General features: G+C 44.0%; 1 protein-coding gene across 4 annotated transcripts; it reads right to left on the minus strand.

The window, feature by feature from the left end:
• Positions 1-1279: 1279 nt before the first annotated feature.
• On the minus strand, positions 1280-20678 carry Lrrc42 (leucine rich repeat containing 42). 4 transcript variants are annotated; one of them, XM_076564652.1, is made up of 8 exons: positions 20423-20677; positions 14705-15188; positions 9482-9613; positions 8455-8573; positions 7011-7099; positions 6496-6609; positions 3461-3545; positions 1280-1745 (listed from the first exon to the last, which is right to left on the minus strand). In XM_076564652.1, exons 2-8 carry the CDS (start codon positions 15172-15174, stop codon positions 1489-1491), a joined length of 1266 nt encoding a protein of 421 aa, XP_076420767.1. In that variant the 5' UTR covers positions 15175-15188; positions 20423-20677; the 3' UTR covers positions 1280-1488. The 4 variants fall into 4 exon arrangements, with proteins under 4 accessions (XP_076420767.1, XP_076420768.1, XP_042127487.2 ...); XM_076564653.1 differs by lacking the exon at positions 20423-20677 and adding an exon at positions 20274-20360; XM_042271553.2 differs by lacking the exon at positions 20423-20677 and adding an exon at positions 19907-20042.
• Between the last annotated feature and the right edge of the window lie 32 nt (positions 20679-20710).

The following is a 20710-nucleotide window of genomic DNA, read 5'->3' on the forward strand; positions in this document are numbered from 1 at the left end:
TTTTTCATTGCCATTTATTTATTTTTTAATGTGCGTTGTTGTGAGGGTTTCAGACCCCCTGGAACTGAAGTTACAGTTGTGAGCTGCCATGTGGGTGCTGGGAATTGAACTCAGGTCCTCTGAAGAGCAGCCAGTGATCTTAAGCGCTGAGCCATCTCTCCAGCCCTCATCACCATTTTAACATGTCATTAACACCCAAAAATGGAAGCATTCTGCACTGAAGCTTCTGGAATGAAGTCTTTGCTATCTAATGTCCAGTGTTCATACAGCTAGGGTTAGAGCCTTGATACTCAGTATGGTCTGCAAACGAGGGGTACCGGCATCATCTAGGTGCTTGCTAGAAATGCGGAATCTTTCCTTTAATGTAGTCCAGGCTAGCCTTGAATTCCTAATCTTCTTGCCTCCACCTCCAAATTTTGGTGATAAGTATATGCTGTACTCAACTAGAAATTCTGACTCAAGCCTATACCAGACCTGCTCAAGTTGACTTTTTTTTTTTGAGACAAGGTTCTTCTGTGCAGCCTTGGTCATACTGGAACTATGTAAACCAGGCTGGCCTTGAACTCGAGATTCACCAGCCTGTTTCCCAAGTGCTGGGATTAAAGGAATGTGATACCACCTCCAGCAAGTTCATGTTTGCTAAGCTGCCTCAACTGCAGTCCTCACAAGGGTACCTGCTTTTCAACAAGCACCCCCAGGTGTGGTGGCAGACACCCAAACTCTGGTTATTTGCCAGCCACCTGTCTTTGTAAAAAAAAAAAAAAAAAGCATTGGCAGGCAGCCATATTTATTTACTGTGTAAAGCTTGGATATCTGTAACAAAATTCTTGTGGCCTGAAAAACCTACAATATTTATCACTGGGCCTTTCCCACTAAGTCTTAAGATGGAAAAGCTTCTGCCCTGTTACTTCCAAGGCTGTTGTAAGTCACTCAGGTCTTAATGAATACCCTCAATGGCTGGGATTTCAATAAATGCTAACTACTGTTGAGAGGCAACGTCACAGAATGGGCTTGGCAGCCTACTAGAAAGGAGCGTAAGCTCCAACTTCCACTTGTAAGCTCCATGACATTAAACATGGCCCTTAACTTGAGGATGAATGTTGTTGGCTCTGCATTTCAGCTCGTTTCATCTACACTGGCTATGAGGCTGGGGCATGGCCCAGGGCAGCATTCAATCAGCGCAGCTTCAGTCACATCTGTGTTCTGTAAGTTGTGCCAAACCTGTCAGTTCACAGGGTGCTACTTCCTGTGGTTCCAACCTGCAATCCACAAGCAGATCTCAACGAGAGCAAAAGAGTTTATTTGAAAAAATTACTATGTATTGAAAATATACATTAGAAATTATTACAGACGTCCATAGCAGCCCCTCCCCCACAAAAGTAGAACTATCTGCTTGCTATGCTAATGCCGTAAGTAAATCCAAACCAGAGGAAAACCACCAGCAGTCTCTGCCCTGTGCTGAGATGAGCGGAAGGCTGGCTGTGTCCGTCAGTACGAGTTCAGCAAGTCCCAGTCCTCCACGGCCAGACACACGCACTTCTGCTTGGCCGGCTGTGGCGGCGCGCTCTGCTCCTGCTCCGACTCCTCGAAAGCTCTCTTCTTGCTCTTCTTTGATTCTTGGCTCAACAGCGGCCCATGGCAGTCCGGAGCCTTCTCTCTATAGAACTGGAGTTTTCCAGAAGAGTTCATGTGGGTGTCTGCCAGGGGACATTTCCTTGAGGCTTCCGAGAGAGCTCGTTTCTGATCTGTAAGAGTATCATGGGGCTAGTGTGAGTTTTCTGTGCTGGTGGGCCAGGGCCTGCCCAAGTCTGACAGATCGCCTAGGACTAAGACAAGGACCTAGGGTGGTCTGGGCTGAGTACCCGGCAGCAAGGGTGGTGGATGCCCTCCATGGCAGAGGGAGAGGCAGGTGCTTACTAGGTTTTAAGTGGGTCTAACTAATACCCCAAGAATCAATTTTCTCAACTTACTCTGAATAGAAAACACAGAATGACACAGAAATAAATGTGTCAGTGTCAGGCATACCCTTAACGCTCACAAGTTGTGGGCTTTCTTTGTCCTTTCAAACCTAGACCTGACCGCGCCCTCCAAGGCACACGCTCTGTCCTCTAGTGTCTGGTATGTCCCAGGAGTCTTTTTTTTGGTTTTTCAAGACATGGGTTCTCTGTGTAGCCCTGGCTGTCCTGAAACTCACTCTGTAGACCAGGCTGGCCTCAAACTCACAGAGATCCACCTGCCTCTGGCCTTTGAGTGCTGGGATTAAAGGTGTGCGCCACAATGCCTGGCTGTCCTAGGATTATTTTGTCATCTCTATGGTTTCCTTCAGTTTATCAATTCTTGTTTAAAAAGACAAAATAAGCACAACCGAATTCAGAACTTTTCTTTTTTCAGAGCTGGATGGACTCAGGGTCTTAAGCATGCTAGGCAAGCATTCTACCAGCAGCTACAACCCTTGCCCTCCAAAACACTTTATTACCTCCATTACTGTGTGTGTGGGTATGACCTGAGTGTGCACACACATGTGCCACAGTACACGTACAGAGGTCAACTCTTGCAAGTGAGTACCCCCTTCCATCATGAGATCTGAGATCACTCTCGGGCTGCTGGGTTTGCATGGTGAGTACTTTCACCCATGAATCATCTCTCCAGTCCACAGAACTCTATCTTGTACATTAAAAGTCTGTAACTATTAAACAGTAATTCCCTCCCTCGATGAACCTGGTGCTCTGGGAAGCTCACAAAGGAACAGTCATAACACAGCATTTGTCCTTTCACGGCTGCCTTATCTATCTCATGTAACATGTCTTCAAGGCTCACGTGTCAAAGTGTCCTAACCTTAAAAAAATAAAAAACTTAGATCATTTTTAACTGTATGTATGTGATTAGTATGTACACATGAAAGCAAGTGTCTGGGGAGACCAGATATGTTGGGTCCCCCAGAGCTGGAGTTTCAGGCAGTTATGAGTCACCTGACGTGGCTGCTGAGAACCTAATTCAGGTGCTCTGTAAGAGCAGTACACACTCTTAACCACTGGGCCATCTCTCTAGCCCAAACTGTCCTTACTTTTTAAGACTGAATCACACTCTCTTGTCTATAAATCCTGCATTCTGTTTATCCATCCTCTGTTGAAGGTACTTGGGTCTCACTTCTTTTTTCTCTCGTGTTTGAGATTGAATCCAGCCTTGCCCATGCTAGGCAACCCTTGTCCCCTGAACTGCATCCCTAGTCCTGCTTCCACCTGTTGGTGACACTTAATCTGTTTTCTTTTGTGCCATACAAGTCCTCTTTGGGATGAGACCGAGACAAATAATAAAAGCAACCTTCCCAAGGTAGTGCTTACACTGCAAGCGACATTAAGGGAATGATTTGTCTTAGTGGTCATAAAAAGACAATACTATTACAATGAAATTTCCCACAGAGAGCAGACAGGCTGAGGGTTTTAAACAAAGAACTTCTCACAGAAGTACTGAGCGGCCTTCCGAGGCTCTGCATCTTTCCGCTGTCGCACAGCTTCCACGCTCACTCGCTCCCACTGCAGAACGATCTAAAAGGAATTTGGAAAGATTTGAACCCAAACAAAAACTTTTCTCCTTCCCCCCTTGGTCTCTTCCCTTTTTTCTCCCCTCTGTTTTGTCCCAGGGAGGCAAGCACTATACCTTTGAGCTAGTCTTTGCTCCCTTTCCTGAAACACAAACCCATTGATAAATTTTGTTTATAAGAATCAAGTCAGACTGGACACACAGATATGATGGATCTATGTATCTGTGTGATTCAGGTCACTCTGCTGAGCCCACTCTTTCCCAGTTTCATTCTTGTTCTAAGGTAGGATTCAACTGCTTGAATTGCACATCTTTAAACTAAACACTAAAATCTAACATCTTGGTTATAATACTTTCACATACCCTCAGACCCTTCTTATGCCCGTATTTTTTTTTTTTTTAAATTTTTATTTCAGGGCTGAGGACCGAACCCAGGGCCTCAGCAAGCACTCTACCACTGAGCTAAATCCCCAACCCCTTTATGCCCTTATTATTACAAGTCTATAATAACTCATCTCTCCTACGTATGTAGAATGCCCACATTTCTATATTCTCACAGTACTTCAATTTCTATTCTTAACTGTTACAAACGTAATTTTATTTATTAGCTACTGCTAATTCTTTAGAAATTTGACTAAATATAAACTATACATGACAGAATGAAAAGTAAATGACCATTTCAACAAATCTTGAGTAACAAGGATTTTGCACTTAATATTTCTTACTAATGGAATGTAACAATCATAATGACCAAAAATGAAGAAAAACACTTGCGGGATACAGAGCAGTTCAAGTATTAAGAATACAGACCTAGCACGGTAGAGCACACCTGTTCCAGAATTGTGAATTTGAGCCCAGCCTGGGATACACAGTGTGACTCCAGACACAAAGAAAATCACAAACCATAAGAACACATTTACTAGTCAGGGGGGCCCTTAGCTTTAGATTTCATTTCTGAGTCTTGACCTGTTACACAGAGCTTAGTAATGGCATGCACACCACAGGACTGTTATAAGGATTACACGAAGGGTCTACCACTGTCCATCATGCAGAAAGCACTTGAAACATATTAGTTACGGACCCTTCAATGATATTTCCCGGTTATAGAAAATGGGTACTGATCTAAGGGAAAGCCAATCAATTTGGTGATTTAGTAGGAAATAAAGACACAATCCTTCCATTAACAGAAATAGAAGGGCTAGCTGTGAATACAGAAAAAGAAAGCAAGTTTGGATAAACTGACTGCAAGGTGCAGGAAGAAACTTGTAGATAATATTTGGGAATACATATGGTTTCTGATAGATGTGAGTCATCCTTTCAGGACATTGAGAAACCTAAGATCACCAGAGGAGCAGATGTGTAAAAGAGAAAAGAAAGGAGGAATCAGCGAAGAGAGAAAAACCCTAAGGCATGATGTTTATATTAAGTCACTGAAAGCCACAGAAGGTGAACACTGGTGACTTGGCAGCTCCAGAGACACTTAACGTACAGAAGAGGAGGCTAAGAGCAGACTGCAAGGGAGGCAGCAAGAGTCCGAGAGCTGAGGACAGACAGAACACAGCTGCACTGGGCTGCGGAACTCACTAGGATAGGGATGGCTGACTCTACACACAGAAAGAAACCACCACCAGAGGGTGACACTGAGGATGTGGTAACTATGACACAGGAAGCTGAAGGCCAGCAGGAACAGGACTGAAAGGAAAGACAGACAAGCAAGGGCTCCCCACTGAAATAAACTGGCACAGCTGTCTCCTTTAGAAAGGAGGGAAGCAGAATGTGGTTGGAGAAGTCAAGGAATTTGCAGACAAAAGACAGTTGGCTCCTGTTAGACAGCCTCCCTCTTCAGGGATGGGTCAGGATTTAGGAGGAGCCAGGAAAGCATCCTCTGAAGCTCTGGAGGTCTCAGGTGACGGCAGGAAGCTATGCTGGCACAATCACCTTCCTCTGAGGTCACGGTGTTAGGTGTTTTACCTGACCTTTACCAAACCCACAGAGAAATCCTAGTGTTTTGAGTTTATGGGTCTGTTGGATCTATGAGGCAGAACTCTCCAGTCTCTGACTCCACAACCTATGCTCTTTCCCATGATACTGGCTACTAACCTACAGGAGGTCTTGGCAAGAGACATGTGTCCAAGGTTTATGGGTGCTAGGGTACAACCTGGGTTCCACTCTGGCAGTTACTGCAACATGCCCAGTCTGAAACCCCTGACACAGGTCTCCCTTCTTATCTACAGGGGTGATGATATATTCAGGCACCTGGGCAGGTTCACCATCATGCCTTCTGCTCAGAGCCAGGGAGGGACTCAGGACAAAGTCACCATGCTTCCACCAGGAGACAACAGTTAAGTGTCTAAAGGGGAACAGTGTCCCACACAGGTGAGCTGCTATCTACCTGGTACCTTCTGACTTTCTCTTCAAGGCTGTACTTTACCAATCTGGAGAAAGGCAATAAGAAGTCAAGAGAGTCAAAGTGCAGTTCTTTCACCAGCAAGCGTCAAGAAAGAGAAAGATCAAGAGGCTGCTCACTAAGGCTATGGAAAAGGAAAGAGAAATAAGCCCAAAAGAAAGGGAAGAGTCAGATCTGAACTGGATACAGTGTGACACCAGTTAATTCTCTCTGGAGTACAGCTGTTAAGAAAGCAGTCAGATCATATTTTCTTCCTCTTTTTTTATTTTTTTACATAGCAAGCCATAATTTACTTATTTCCTAAGTCACTTATAGAATAAGATAGCATTTGAGGCATGACGCCCATCTACCAACCACAGCAGGGAAGTATGAAGATCTGACATCCAGTACTAACTCCTGAAGTAGATGAGTCAATAATAGTCTGTCACCACTGCTGACCGAGGTGAAGACTACAACTGAGCCCAAGAAGTACCGAAAGGATTAGTGCATATTTGATTTGTAGGTACCTAGAGTACAAATGGGACGCTGTAGTGAAAAGCCTGGAGTACCTGGTCAGCCCAGCCCTCTGTTTTGCAGTTACTATGATCAAATTCCTTCAAAGGCACTTTGGAGTGAACAAGGCCTATGTGTGTCTGGAGCTTGTCCTTGACGGCTTTGATATCCTAGTGAGGGAGAAACACCAGAGACATGAATACATTTTCCAATTCTTACTTGCTTTTAGTAGCAAAGACCACCATAAATTAGGTGTGGTGGTACACACTTGTAATTCCAATACTAGGGAGACTGAGGCAGGAGGATCATGATTTCCAAACCAGCTGAGCATGGTGACATATGCCTGTGATCCCAGTATTCAATAAGCTAAGGATTGCCATGAGTTTGAGGCCAGCCTGGGATACATGGGAAATTCAAGCCTAGGAAAGGGTACATAATAACACTGTATCTCAAAAAAGCAAAACCAAAACAAAACAAGACCATCATAAATACTAGCTCTTCCTAAACACCAATTAATAGAAGCAAAATATCAAATCATAATCTATAAAATGAAAGAAACCAAAAGCCTTACCTTTAGCCCTGTTCCAGAGATATCTAAGCAGTTTAGTTTTCTAAAAGAAAATAGGTATCCAATGCCAGCATCTGTGATCTCAGGGTTACCTAGATATCAAAAATAAGGTAGCACTCTGTCATAACTGCTGGTAAAACCCCCATAGTAAACTCAGGAAAAAAACACCCAGATAACAATAGGTTATAAAGTACAGAATGTGTGAATTTTGCAGAACAAATTCAATATAAGGGTTTTCTTTTCTCTGCTTACAACATGAAGCAGCCAAACTAGATCCTTCACAGCTCCAACTGCCTAGGACTTGGATGAGCAGGGGAAAATATATATATATGTATATATGAGATCAAGCAGTTATCCCAAATAACTCCATTTGGAGCTGCATGAAACTAATGAAATGGTTCCTATGTTCTGCTCATCACCATTTCACCTCTGAAGTAAAGGCATGTGTTTAGTTTGAAAAGACTTCTAAAACACTTACAAACAAAGGGACTACTATTCCTCTAACTCTCTCATGTTTCTCCAGAAGCTTTTCTTATAGATTACCTTCTCACATCAGAGAATGCTGCTTTAGCCATTTCCTCTAGGAATGCTACACACAGTGCCAGCTATACAGCAGATGCTCAAAATGTATTTACTGAATAGGTAACTTCCCTGGGGAGGTACGCCAGGGGGTTCAATAATGTTACTGTCCAGAGGCCAAAACTAAGGCTCAGAGGAGTCAAATAACTTGCCCAAGGGTACAAGACTGTTCTCTGCCCTCACCTCGGCAGTTTCTACTCACTGGGAACCAACCTACCTTGCCACAGACAGTGTTACGGGACTCTCAAACTGCTGACTTCCTAACACTAGAGTCAATGGAACTGGTTAATCTTTTTTCTTTTCCTTTCTTTTTCTTTTTTCTTTCTTTTTTTTTTTTTTTTTTTGGATACTGAGTTTCTCTGTGTAACCACCCTGGCCATCCTGGAACTTACTCTGTAGTCCAGGCTGGCCTTGAACTCAAAGAGATCCACCTGCCTCTGCCTCCCAAGTGGTGGGATTAAAGGTGTGTGCCACCACGGCCCAGAGGATCTGGTTAATCTTAAATAACCACAAGAGTGGACTTATTCAACTTCTTGATAAATACTGATGAAAAGAACCTAAATGACAGACACCATGGACCAGAGACTCAAAGTATAGCAAATGTCCTTATGTATGCTCTTAACGTGACAGAAGGGCCCAGTTGGCTAAACACTAAGTGGCCTGGGAAATCTGGAAAGCCTTTTCCTCCCTGCAGGAAGTGTGATGATGAGATGCTAAGGGCACTGGGCCAGGAGTCATGAGCTGCTGGCTTCAGTCCTGTACTAGACTGCTATGGCTCCTAGAAGGTCAGCTTGCCTTGTATCCTCTCAAATGAGGGGTGATGACCCTAAGGCCATTATTCTCCAGACATCACTACCCCATAACTTACAAGACAAGTCTAAGAGCGTTAGATTCTCAAGGCCTCTTTTCATCACTCTTACTGGTGCTGTCATTTTCCGAATGCCGGCATCAGATAAGCAGTTATCCTTCAGGTGGAGCTGAGTTACACTAGAGAAACAAAGTCCATAGAGAGTATCACTTAAATACTGTTTGAGAACATGCTTTGAAACATTTCACTTACAAACATAAAATATCACCGTCTCGAAATATTATCAAAGTCCACCCAAGTCCTACTAAGCTGTTAAATAAGCTGTTCTGATTTCAACTGTCCTTTCTTGCTGCTGCTATTCTTGAACTTTCGTAAATTTTTAAAAATAATTTTATGTGTTCAGTGTTTTGCCTCCATACATGTCTGTGCACCATGTGTGTATCTGATACCCTGGGAAGCTAGAATAGGGCAAAGAATCCCCTGGAACTGGAATTATAGATGGTTGTGAACCACTATGTGGGTGCTGGGAATTGAACCCAAGTCCTCTCCAAGAGCAGCAAGTGCACTTAACCACTGAGCCATCTTTCGAGCCCCCAATTTTTGTTACATATATTTATTTTTTGTGTGTGGATAGTGGGAGGGATGCATATGCCATGGTAAAAGTGTGGGGGTCAGAGGACAACTGTGGGAGTTGGTTCTCTCTCTACCACGTGGATTCTAGGGATTGAACTCAGGTCATCAGGCTTGGTGACACGTGACTTTACCCACTGAGCCAGGTTTCCAGCCTCAATTTTTTATCTCTTGCTATAATAAACTAGGAATGGACAAATAAGGGACATTTTTCAAGCCTGATGGTTTCAATTACTACAGGTTAAATAAAGGTTATTTAGAAAAAAGAACAAATCAATTATCTTTCCGAAGCATTATCCAATCTATATTGTTATACCAAGTAAACAGAGGTTGAAAATATTTTAGAAAAACAATTAGTAAATAAACACAGGAAACTAAGTGGCATTCCCTAAGATAATACCATTGGATCATCCTTTTAAAAATAAAACAATCATTTACAGTGACAGTAGCCTGGTACCTAGACAGGGCCTCATTGGTGAGATGTTCCAGAAGTTCATGCTCATCTCCAAGCTTGCAACATGAAAGATCCAGGCGGGTCAGCTCCCGGAAAGACTTAATCTCTTCAAGTTTTTCTGCAATCACCAAATACCTGTGCAGTGTGGAGAGCAATCAATAGCTTGTCTTTATCTTCTAGAACTTTCCATTTGTGAGCCTGTGTCACAGTCAACATGCCATCATTCCAGAGTACCATGTAGTAAGCTCACATCACCGACGACTGCATCACATGGGATGGGCTAAGTTAATAAAGACCTCAAAAGACTTTGTACATGATGGTGAAATAAACATTCTGAATAAACAGAAGTATATGAGCAAAGGCAAGCCACAAGAAAAAACATAGTTTGTAATTAGTCAGACCTTAGTGGTAGTGCTGGGATTTCACCTGGGAATTTCCAAACTCTTTAGTATACTACAAATTTCAACTGCTCACTCCTTCTTTTGAGGAAGGGTCTCACTCTATAATCTAGGCTGGCCTTGAACTCCCAAGTCTCCTGCCTCAATTATAGGCATGAGCGCTAGCTTTAATCTGCATAGACTCAAAAATATTTCAAAAGCTATCTAGCAGATCAAACTCTACCTTCCTACTGAAACTCAAGCTTGAGCACCTGTCCACACCACTGGAACTCTGTTACCCTCCCTACCCCGAAAGCATGTGGCAGCATGACTCTCATTTAGATGCTTACTAAGATAAACTATGAACATGAGTGACTTCATGACACTGGAGCACCTTGCCAAGCATTTACCAATCAGGAAGCATCAGGGAGGCCTCTGGAGAGGGAAGATCAAAATGGCATTCCATAGCCTGGCTGGGCTCTGCCCTGCCTTTTAGTTCTTCATCGATTTCTAATGAGGTCAGTGGAGAAAAAAATGAAAGTGGGGATTCGGTGTGACAGGCACAGGAGAGAAAGGGTTCCTAAGGCACCAGGGAAGCTTGACAGTGGCAAGAGCATCTACGTCCCATCTACTTTCCTCTCGGAGGTCTGAAGTTTCTACAGCAGAGGGTGCTAGGGTTAGTGAGAGTACAGCTCTTACTCAGCAGGATCTTCACTGCCAAAAAAACGGGATGGCTACTCAGAAGGAAGAGTGGGGTCAAACTTTCCTCCCTACAGTCAAATGAAATTACTGGTACTCAAACTGACCTACTAAGTAGATGGTTTGAGGTACCGAGACCCTCTTTAAATTGAAAATTTCATCTGCCTGGAGACAGCTCACCCTGGGACACAAGAAAGCGTTACTTACTCAGACTGCTGTGGCTGCACTGTAAATAGAGCTGTTTTCTACCTTCCAATCACAGTACTCAAGTGTGTTAATGGGAATTTAGGGGATTACTGGCAATTAGAGAAAGGAAAATACACATCCTTCCATCAATTACCAAAAGGATTTTTAGTAATTCTGAAATAAGGGTGAAGAACATGATACTGTGTAATGTGATTAAGAAACATTACAGAACTCAAGGCTAAGGACCAACATTCTAGGCACAGAGTGCTAAATGCTAGTCTAGGACATAAGGCTCCAGATTCTTGTTTGTCGCTAGTATTTCAAACGACCTTCGAAGGCCCAAACAGCAGAGAAACAACAGCACACACCCATGTCAGAGACCCGAGTTTGAATTCCTTTTACTGTACTGTGGGCAGAGAGGCAGAGAGAGAGATACAGAGATGGGGGTAGTGAGAAAAGGAGTGGAGTTGGTTCTTCCATGTTTATGTGGGCTGCAGGAGTCAAACTCCAGTTGTCAGGCTTGCACTGGGAGGTAGGTGCCTTTCCTTACCCACTGAGGCATCCTGCTGGCCCCAGTTTGTGTTCCAACAACTTTAATTGCTTGCTCCATCACTTAACCCTTCTGAGTTCAATTTTTTCAGCTATAAAACTGCATCTTCAGCCGGGCGGTGGTGGCGCACGCCTTTAATCCCAGCACTCGGGAGGCAGAGCCAGGCGGATCGCTGTGAGTTCGAGGCCAGCCTGGGCTACCAAGTGAGCTCCAGGAAAGGCGCAAAACTACGCAGAGAAACCCTGTCTCGAAAAACCAAAAAAAAAAAAAAAAATAAAACTGCATCTTCCCATTCTTTCCAGATTAAGAAAAACAAACATTTAAGAAGTATATGGCATCCTACGGACCACCTTTTAAATAGTGATTATTATTATTTGATTAACATGGGGCGATATTTTAAGGAAAATATACTTGCTCTCTGTGACCATTAGGATTAAAATATGGGGGCAGAGAGTTTTGTGTAGCTGGAGCCCAGCTGTAAAGACACCGGCTTTCATTTGTAATAATCACCTTCTCGGAGCCCAGACTTCCTTTGTAAGATAGATGCTACTTTATAGGGTGGTCATCATACCTGCCGAGATAGTCTTATAAGTAGAGTTATGGGCCCAGAATGGTGACACATGCCTGTACTCTCAGTCAGAGGAGGAGGAGGAGGATTAGTCATGAGTTTGAGGCCAACTAGATTTTCACTGAGGTACAAGCACAGCTTCACAGTGAGACCTTGTCTCAAAAAACCAAAGCAAACAAATAAAGAAAGTGAACCATGGGGTGAACAAGTCGTGTGGCTGTTTTAGGGCTCTCAATACATACTGCCAAACTATTTTCAGAAATGTTACACCTATGTATTATTTTGGTACTGGAGCTGTTACATTATAAGCTCATCAAATGTGAATTAGTGGTATTCTCACAATCTAACCGATCAGACTACAGAATAATAGGGACAAATAGCATTTTCAAAACCATGGGAAACATTTAGGCTGTAAAAATAACTGGGGAAAGTAAGGAAGTAGAACATTCGTTGTAGAGCTTATGCTCTCAAGTGAATAAAACTATGCATTTGAGCCGGCGGTGGTGGCGCACGCCTTTAATCCCAGCACTCGGAAGGCAGAGGCAGGCGGATCTCTGTGAGTTCAAGGCCAGCCTGGTCTACAGAGCAAGATCCAGGAAAGGCGCAAAGCTACACAAAAAAACCCTGTCTTGAAGAAAAACAAAAACAAAAAACAAAAAACTATGCATTTGAACATTATTGCTCTGGTGGGATTATAAAATTTTTAATTTTAATCTCACATATTATCAAATATGGAGTTATTAATACATAATTCTTATTTTTTACCCTTCTAATTTTCTACAATAAACATAAGTAACTTGGAATAAAAGTGAAGAAGTGAGGCACTGCAAGGTGGCCCATGCCTGTGATAGCACCCAGGAGTCTGAGGCAGGAGATTGGCAGTATAAGGCCAACTTGAGCTAGTACAAGATCCTACCAAGGAAGGAAGGAATAGGGTCGGGTGGGGGATAAAATGTGGAATAAACTGGCTTTGTCACTTAGCAAGAGCAGTGTTTTCTTTTCACTGGCAGCAGTCCCATGTCCTGCCACAACTAAGGCCACAGCACAGACAGAGCTTTCAGGAAATGCCTGCTTCATGGAAGTCCAAGGTTCTGCTCTGTGTGCCCTTAGGCCTTGTCTTTTTAGAGCAATATATGTGACCTGACCTGGGGTGAAATCAACTCCATGAGCCAACTAAATAAGACTAGTTATGCTTTTCTTCATGTTTTCTCTCTTTCTCTCTCTCTCTCTCTCTCTTTTTTTTTTTTTTTCCGAGACAGGGTTTCTCTGTGTAGCTTTGTGCCTTTCCTGGATCTCTCTGTAGACCAGGCTGGCCTCTAACTCACAAAGATCCGCCTGCCTGTGCCTCCCGAGTGCTGGGATTAAAGGCATGCACCACCGCCGCCCGGCACCGAGTTTTATCTTGTATTTTCTGGTATGGCTTTCTCTCTTTTACTGTATACCTTTTGTTTGGCCTCATTTTATAGGTCATACTTATCTTAATGGTAAATTGGTAGGCTGGGGAAATGTGTCTCAGATAGAACACTTAATTCATATAAAAAAGATCTAGGTTGGATCTTTAGAACCACACACACACAAAATGAACTAACAGCAAACTGCCTTTTAATCACAAAAAAATTCAGATGGTGCATTATAAAACTAAGTCAACAAAACTGATTATAAATGAGTTTCAAATTGTAAAGAAAGGTACATAGGTATATGAAGCATGTAGTCATCTATATTTCCAGTATTTCCAGTTTGACAAACTAGAAAGCCAAAAAAGAGAGAGAGATGCAAATGTTCAGTGTATCTCTTTAGTTATATTTATAAATAAATAAAGACAGTGACTGGTCTCTGGGAGAGGAACCAGGAGATGAGAAAGATGTTATACTCCTCTGTGCTCTTGTTTGAACTGTTTGCTGGGGTATTTTTTACTCTTTTAAAACTAGAAGATGTTCTCAAAGTTTTCTTAAATTATAGTGAAATAAGTATTTTAAATAAATACATAAAAGTACAATACCAAAGGCAAATCAGTCACAAAAGAAAAATCTGCTTTGTAAGGAGACAGGTCTGGGTGCTGGTAACTTACCGAACATTTCTAAACTTTAGGATATTTGAAATTTTAATCAGACATTTTTTAATGTTACTTTTTAGTCTAATACTCAATATTGAATATTCTTAAAATTGAAACAGGATCAAGAATTCTGAGTACTAACCTTCACATTCCCAAGGGTATACCAAGAGGTATTTGGCAGATCATATCTTGTCTGTATTCTCTTATGGCAAAAGTTGACTCCAAGGGAGCATGATGGTATACACTTTTACTTAAAAAGTTGAGGAGGAGGACAGTTTGAGCTCAGTTGCATTTTGTTTTCTAAGACAGGGTTTCTCTGTGTAGCCCTGGCTATCCCGGAACTCTCTCTGTAGACCAGGCTGGCCTTGAATCTGCCTGCCTCTGCCTCCCGAGAGCTGGGATTAAAGGCGTGTGTCACTACTACCAGGCAAGTCCAATTGTTCTAAGCCAGCCTGGGTAATATAGCAAGATCATATCTCAAATGGAAAAGAAAAAAGGAAAAGAAAAGAGAGAGAGAAGATGGTTGCAAAGTATTTTTATCTATTGAAAGAGCTGTGGCAGCCACCTAATCCTTACGGAACACTTTCAAAATAGGGAGGGCTAAGTGTTGTAGGAAATGAGGAAAGACAGTCAGTGATTCTCCCCCTCCCTCAAAATGGTCTGTACTTTGAATGTTTAAGTTTGAAATTGAAAGTACTGTCTGTTGGCAGAGTTCATGAGCCCGCTAAGCCCGGGGCTTGACAGGATCAACATATCCACTGAAGTACTCGAATATCCTAATGAGAATACCCACCTGTTTCTTAAGCACAGCGAGCAAAGCACCAGACTCCCATAGGCCTCAGTGAACTTCTGTAAAGCCCTGAGCCCTGCACCTGGCTCTGTGAATTTCTGCCTGGCTTCAGCAGCAGAAAAGAGCTTCTCAGCAATCTGCTCGGGAAAGCCAATAAGGGAATCAATGTGATCAACATTGTCGGAGATGAAGCCCAGCACGAGGCTGAAGAGGGATTTGGCAGAGTAGCGTAGATTCCCCTCCCGGGTGTATGTGAAGATGAAGTGATCAGTCTTCTCTTTCTGTGCAGTGTCTTCCCTGTTCATGCACAGTTCCACAGAAAAGCCTTTGGGAAAGAGTCTGAAAGGCCGTGGCTTCTGCAGGCTGTTCTTAACACCATCCAGTGCCAGATTGACCATGTGCAGCTGCCCATTTTCTCGAACATAGATGGGCCCTGGATCCACGTGGGTTTGTGAGTTGAGGTAGTAAGCCATTGCCTTGATTTCAACTGTAAAAGCAAATCCAATGAAAATGTTATCTGCAACATGGACTTCACCTTGTTATGGCCACAGCTTTATGGTAAAAGCAAAACTCACCAGTTGCTGAGTACTTTGTCACTATGAGGCACCCACTGTTTCTACCTGAAGCGCGTCTTCTGCACTTTTAACATGACTCAGTAATCTACTCATCTTTCAGAATTTTAAGCTCAATTTTCATTTCTAAAATTCACTCAGAAGTTACTAAAAATGCCAGCAACAATTCTTTCAGAAGTAAAGTCACAGCAGCACAGTTTCTGATAGCAGAGCAATAGGAGCATCCTAAATGTCCAACACTGAAGTGTTAGAAAATGAAGAATACACTCCATTCCATCGGGTATTATGAAGCCATGGAAATGCTGCGACTACAACTGTTTACACATGGAAAAGGAGACAGAAGTAAGTAGCCCCCGTGCTACTTTGGCACCTTCCACACAGCTCTTTGCTGCATTTGGCTCACTGTCCTATTGGTTTGCTTCTGGGCCTGTCTTTGCTGTTTTGCACACAGAGAAAAAGACCACATTTAATTCATCCAGACGCCATAACAGGACTCTGGCACATTACAGCCCCTGGGGAGAATGGTTCCATAAGCCTTAGGTAAACCACAAGCAACAGGATGTTGAATTTGAATTTACAAGCAAAGGACCCCCCCCTCTGCCCTCCCCCCAAAAGGCTAAATAAAGTTAATTATAGTCCTCGAGAGTGTCAGATCTATTCAGGTCCTGTTAAGAGTACTCTGAGGTAAGTTAAAAAAATAAAAAGCAGTTTAGTGTTTCTTCAGTCATGTTGGTGACATTATGCACCCAAGAATTAATTGTAAAAAATACTTGTTTTCTTGGATAAATGAGATTTCAAATTACATGAGAAACTGCTATGTTAAGTAAAGTGAAGGCATCAGATTATCATTTCTACAAGAAAGAAGGAAAGAATGTAAATTTTAATACAATGTAGGCCTGTCAGTATTTCCAAAGGACTTTGAAATTATCCCTCAAAGACTCTGATTGACTTTTAAAGTGAATTCAGCTTCTGTAGCAGTGCCTACAACGTCACCCTGAAGCCACTTACGAGTGTCAGCAAACAATTAAGTGAATGACAAAAATGCTGAGTCTCTGGAGATCAAACAATGATCCTGTTTGTGGGAATCACTACTATCCAGTTTTCTCCCGAGAATAATTATGTGTATAAAGTACAGCAGAAAAGAGGGCCCAGCCTAGCCCTGGAGCCTCATCCTTTCTGGCTCATCCACTATGTCTTACTCTGTGGCCCTGCCAACACTAAATGGGTAAACTGGCCACTCACTCGACCCACTGGAATTGGCTTAGTTTACGGCCCTTGGTTGCTTTGCCAGACCTAGCTATTTCCTGCTCATCATTAACATTCAGCTCAACCATCACTCACCACTCTCCTGGGAAACTTCTCCAACCCCTGTACCAGTCCATGCCTGTCTTGTTTTCCCAGGGCACCCGGTGTTTCCTTCTACACAACACTTAGCACTATGTACTGTGTTCACTTGTATCCAAACTGTGAGTTCTTTGAAGGAAAGGCACTTGGTTTATCTCTTAGTCAGGCCTAACATGGTGCTTAGTACTGAGTAAGCACTCAACAGACTGAACTGCATGAGACCTCAAAGGGGCAGATTTCGTGCTCTGATACTGTTGCTAGGAGCCAGCTCCTCTTCCAGGCAACAGCTGCAGGCTCCTCCCCCACTTGTCAGCCCTTCTGCAGGTGGCAGAAGCAGAGCAGATGATGGGGCTGTATGGCTACTGGTACTACCAAGGGAGAAAAACAAAACAACCAAAGTAAAAATCAGTTTAGAAAAAGTCCTGCGATAGTGCCAGCTCTAACCCTCCACACCCTTCTCTTGCCAGCATTCAGAGGCGGCTGCTGCTGCGGCTGCTGCTGCTGCTGCGGCTGCTGCTGCAGAGACGCCCCCTCCCATTTCTTTTAAGCACTTCTTTTAGCAGGGGCAAGTATTTGGCCCCTTCAATCTCACAGACCTTAATCCTAACCAGGAGAAAAAGAAAACATCCTTTGATCTTTAAGAGTAGATCTTCAGAGGCTACTCCATCTAAGTATCAGAAAGTAGTACTAGGTAGGTATGGTCCGAAAAAGAAATTACTTGATACTCAGACCAAAAAAAAGAAAAGGTATAAATGAGTGAATAAAGGAAAGAAAATGTTTTATTTTATCATTATCACCACTTTAGAGTGGCCTGAAACTTACTATGTAGTCCACGCTGGCTTCAAACTCACAGCAATCCTTTACCACAGCTTTCCAAGTGCTGGGATTACAGGCAAAACCCACTATGCTTAGCCTAATGATTTAACCGTAACAGCAGAAAGGCAAATCCTATGGAAGAAATGTTATCTTAATGGACCAACACACCATAATGCTGACAAGCAGAAGGAAGGAAAGAAGGTAGAAAAAGATAAAAACCCAGGTTCTACACATATGCACTGCTCTTAATCCTCATCTCTAACAATAACCTTGCACAAACTCTGGAGTAGAATGGAACGAATGGATGACAAGGATTCATGAAAATTAGGAGTGTGATTCCATCCAGCAGAGGGCACAAGTAGGTTGGGACCAGAGTGTGGATGCTAATCCCTTACTCTGCCCCAAATCCTGGCAGCTTTACCTTCTAAGAATCATTTTCAAAAAAAGGGAGCAGTTATGACTAGATTGTATCTTTAGACTAGCCATCAAATTATATTCTCCTTTTAAATGACAAAAAAATTCAGCATTTCCTTAAGAGTAAATCTACGTCATTTGTCCAGGCAGTACTCCAAGGCTTTGCTTTCTTCGATTATAGTATTTGAAGAACTACCCTTACCCTTAGTTTAGGGATTCATGGTAACTTTTTTCTTTCTTTTTTTAAAGCATCCTGCTTAATAAGGCACTTCCTGAAATTTGTGAGGTACTATAAAATGACCTAAGGATTCAATGAATGAACTTTCAACTTTAAGAACCATAAAGGGTAAAGGTTCTATACTAGATATTGCTTGCCCCTCACTATTGTTCACAGTAGCCTATTACAAACTGACCCCTTAAGAGACCGAGCCTTTTCTTGCTTGGGGGAGGGTGCTCATTCAAACTGGAAAATTAAGATAATAGCTATCTGCAAGAATAACAATGTTCAGTGTAGCTCTCTGTAGCTATATGTCAGATTAACAGTGACAGGCAGTCTGGTGGGTCTTCCAGCCCACTACAGAAGCAGCTCTGTGACCTAACCTAACAGCATACAAGTACGTACAACAGTGCATTACCATACGGGACTCTAAAGGTAGCACAAGCAGATCATTTCTTCAAATAAATGAAACATAACCTTAGTAGATTAAAAGTTCAATTCTCTACAGCTTCTTTAAATAAGAGACAGGATAAAATAATTGATAACTAGACATGACAGTTTCTTAAACCTTGAAGCCAGTTTCCAAGCCAAAAGCATAATAATTATCCCAGTCAGGTGAACAGGGAGAGAGAAGAGAGAAGGCAACAGGATAATAGTGCTTAAACTGTGAGCTGAGTCTGTGGTTAATTTGAAGGGAAAAAAACCCAACAAAATCAAAAAGAACACCCAACCTTAGTAGACAAGTTAACAATCTCCTAAAAACAATAAATAGGCCAAAGAATGACCAATGTTAATGACACCAGATGTGACTGAAAACTCGGATTTACTTACTATATACCTACCAGCTGGCAAGCACTGTTAGGTACAACATAAAATGATGTCATGCAGTCACCGATCCTATGAGGTCAGTACTGCCTCTTAATGGATGAAGAGGCTCAGAGGAATGAAGTAACTTACTCAGGGCTCACAACTGCTGAGTGACACAGCCTGGATTCAATCACAGGGCTGTGGGACTCCAAAGCACAAGATCTTTCCACTTGCATGATGCTGTACCTCAAGAATAAAAATATGACACCCAGCCTTAAAAATGTTTTTAAAACACTCCAAACTAATCTCACCGGCCATCTGATCTCTGTGGTCCTCACACACTGGCTCAAGGTGGGGGTTAAGAGGGCAGGGGATATATTAGAAAACAGAAACAGTGGTCATCTGAGGCAGAGAGTGGGTGGAAACAGAACCAGGGCTGTCTTAAGGATGAGGCGTTCCTCTTCTCTGCCAGGGCAGAAATCCGCCATATCCATAACACACCAGGAAAACATCTGTCAACCCATGACCTTCATCTCAAGACGGCAGACACCTTTGGTTCTTTTGAAAACATAGTGGCCTTTAAAGACTTTTTCTTCACATAAACATCCGAAGAGAAAGTAGTTCTAAACTATCTCTAACCAACTAACGACCCACCTTCATTGTTCCGTGTCCCCGCCATTATTCAATTTGCCACTACTTTTTCCCCCCCTGTAACTTGCACTTCCCTACCTGCTTCCCCCCCCCAAGCTGCAGAAACTCACGTCACACCCAGGCCAAGAGCAAGCCGATCGCTCCCACATCTTGATAGTTCTACCCACTCGACAGCTTTTCATACAAAAAAAAAGACCCCAATTCAATCCCCACCCCCCAAATCCTAACTTTGCCCATTCACCACTCCCAGGTCTTCTACCCATCTCCCTCTCACATCTCAGACTCTTCTGTGCCCCTCAAAATTCGGCCCCGGACCTCCAGACTCAGCCCCACCTCCATCCGCCTCCCCGCGCCCTTTTCGGCCCCCATCCTTCTCTCCCTCACCATTCTTCCCTTCCGCTCCCCATCGGGGTTCCTCTTAGCACCCGAGTCTCTCCATCTCCGGCCCGGGTTCTGCGCCTTCCACCTTCACAGCCCCCCTTTCTTCACGCCCAACTTCACCATTCACAGCCTCAACTTGTTCCTACCCTGCCCCCAAGCCCCACCCCTCCCCCTACTCCGCTCCTGGCCCCTCTGCTCGGTGCACGCCTCAACCCCGCTTCTTTTCCCCCTCCCCAGCGCCCACCCCAAGTCCCCCCCAAGCTACACCCGTTCCCTCTCCCGCCCAGAAACCCTAATTCTCCCCCTCCCCCTCCGCCTAGCCCCACACCCCGCCGACCCCACCCTCCAGCCCACCTCCGGCACCCCTTACATCTTCATCCTCCCACCTCGCCCTCTCCCCGCGGGCTCCACCTCGTCCCCAGGGCCTTCCCCTCCCCCAGCCCCTCACACTCGGCCCGCCCCCGCCCCCACGCGCTGCCCGCGGCTCGGCGAGCGGCCCTGCCCGCGGCCGCCACCTACCTGTGCCCCTGCCCGGGGCAGCAGCAGCCAGCGGCAGCACCTCCCCGGTGGCTCCTTCCTCCTCCACAGCGCGGCTGACCAGGAAGCGGCTCGGCACCTAGGCCACAAAGCCCGTGAGGGTGGGACACACACACACACGCACACACACACACGCGCACACACACACACACACACACGCAGAGAGTGCCAAGAGGGAGGGGCTGGGGGCGACCTGGCGCCGCGGGACCGCGGGACCGGCGGGGCGGGGGAGGCCTCGGCTGGGGAGGCGCGCGTGCGCGGGGCCGGCAT

Source organism: Peromyscus maniculatus, chromosome 2 (assembly GCF_049852395.1).
Source record: "Peromyscus maniculatus bairdii isolate BWxNUB_F1_BW_parent chromosome 2, HU_Pman_BW_mat_3.1, whole genome shotgun sequence".
Taxonomy (NCBI): Eukaryota; Metazoa; Chordata; class Mammalia; order Rodentia; family Cricetidae; genus Peromyscus; species Peromyscus maniculatus.

What these genes read in the sequence shown, in the direction of transcription:
- Lrrc42 (XM_076564652.1), bottom strand. Translation starts at nt 15,174, where the DNA reads ATGGCTTACTACCTCAACTCACAAACCCACGTGGATCCAGGGCCCATC. An exon ending in TCTCTGGAACAGGGCTAAAG is followed by an intron (nt 6,610 to 7,010) that starts GTAAGGCTTTTG and finishes CTCCCTCACTAG; the next exon opens with GATATCAAAGCCGTCAAGGA. An exon ending in GAAGGCCGCTCAGTACTTCT is followed by an intron (nt 1,746 to 3,460) that starts GTGAGAAGTTCT and finishes ATACTCTTACAG; the next exon opens with ATCAGAAACGAGCTCTCTCG.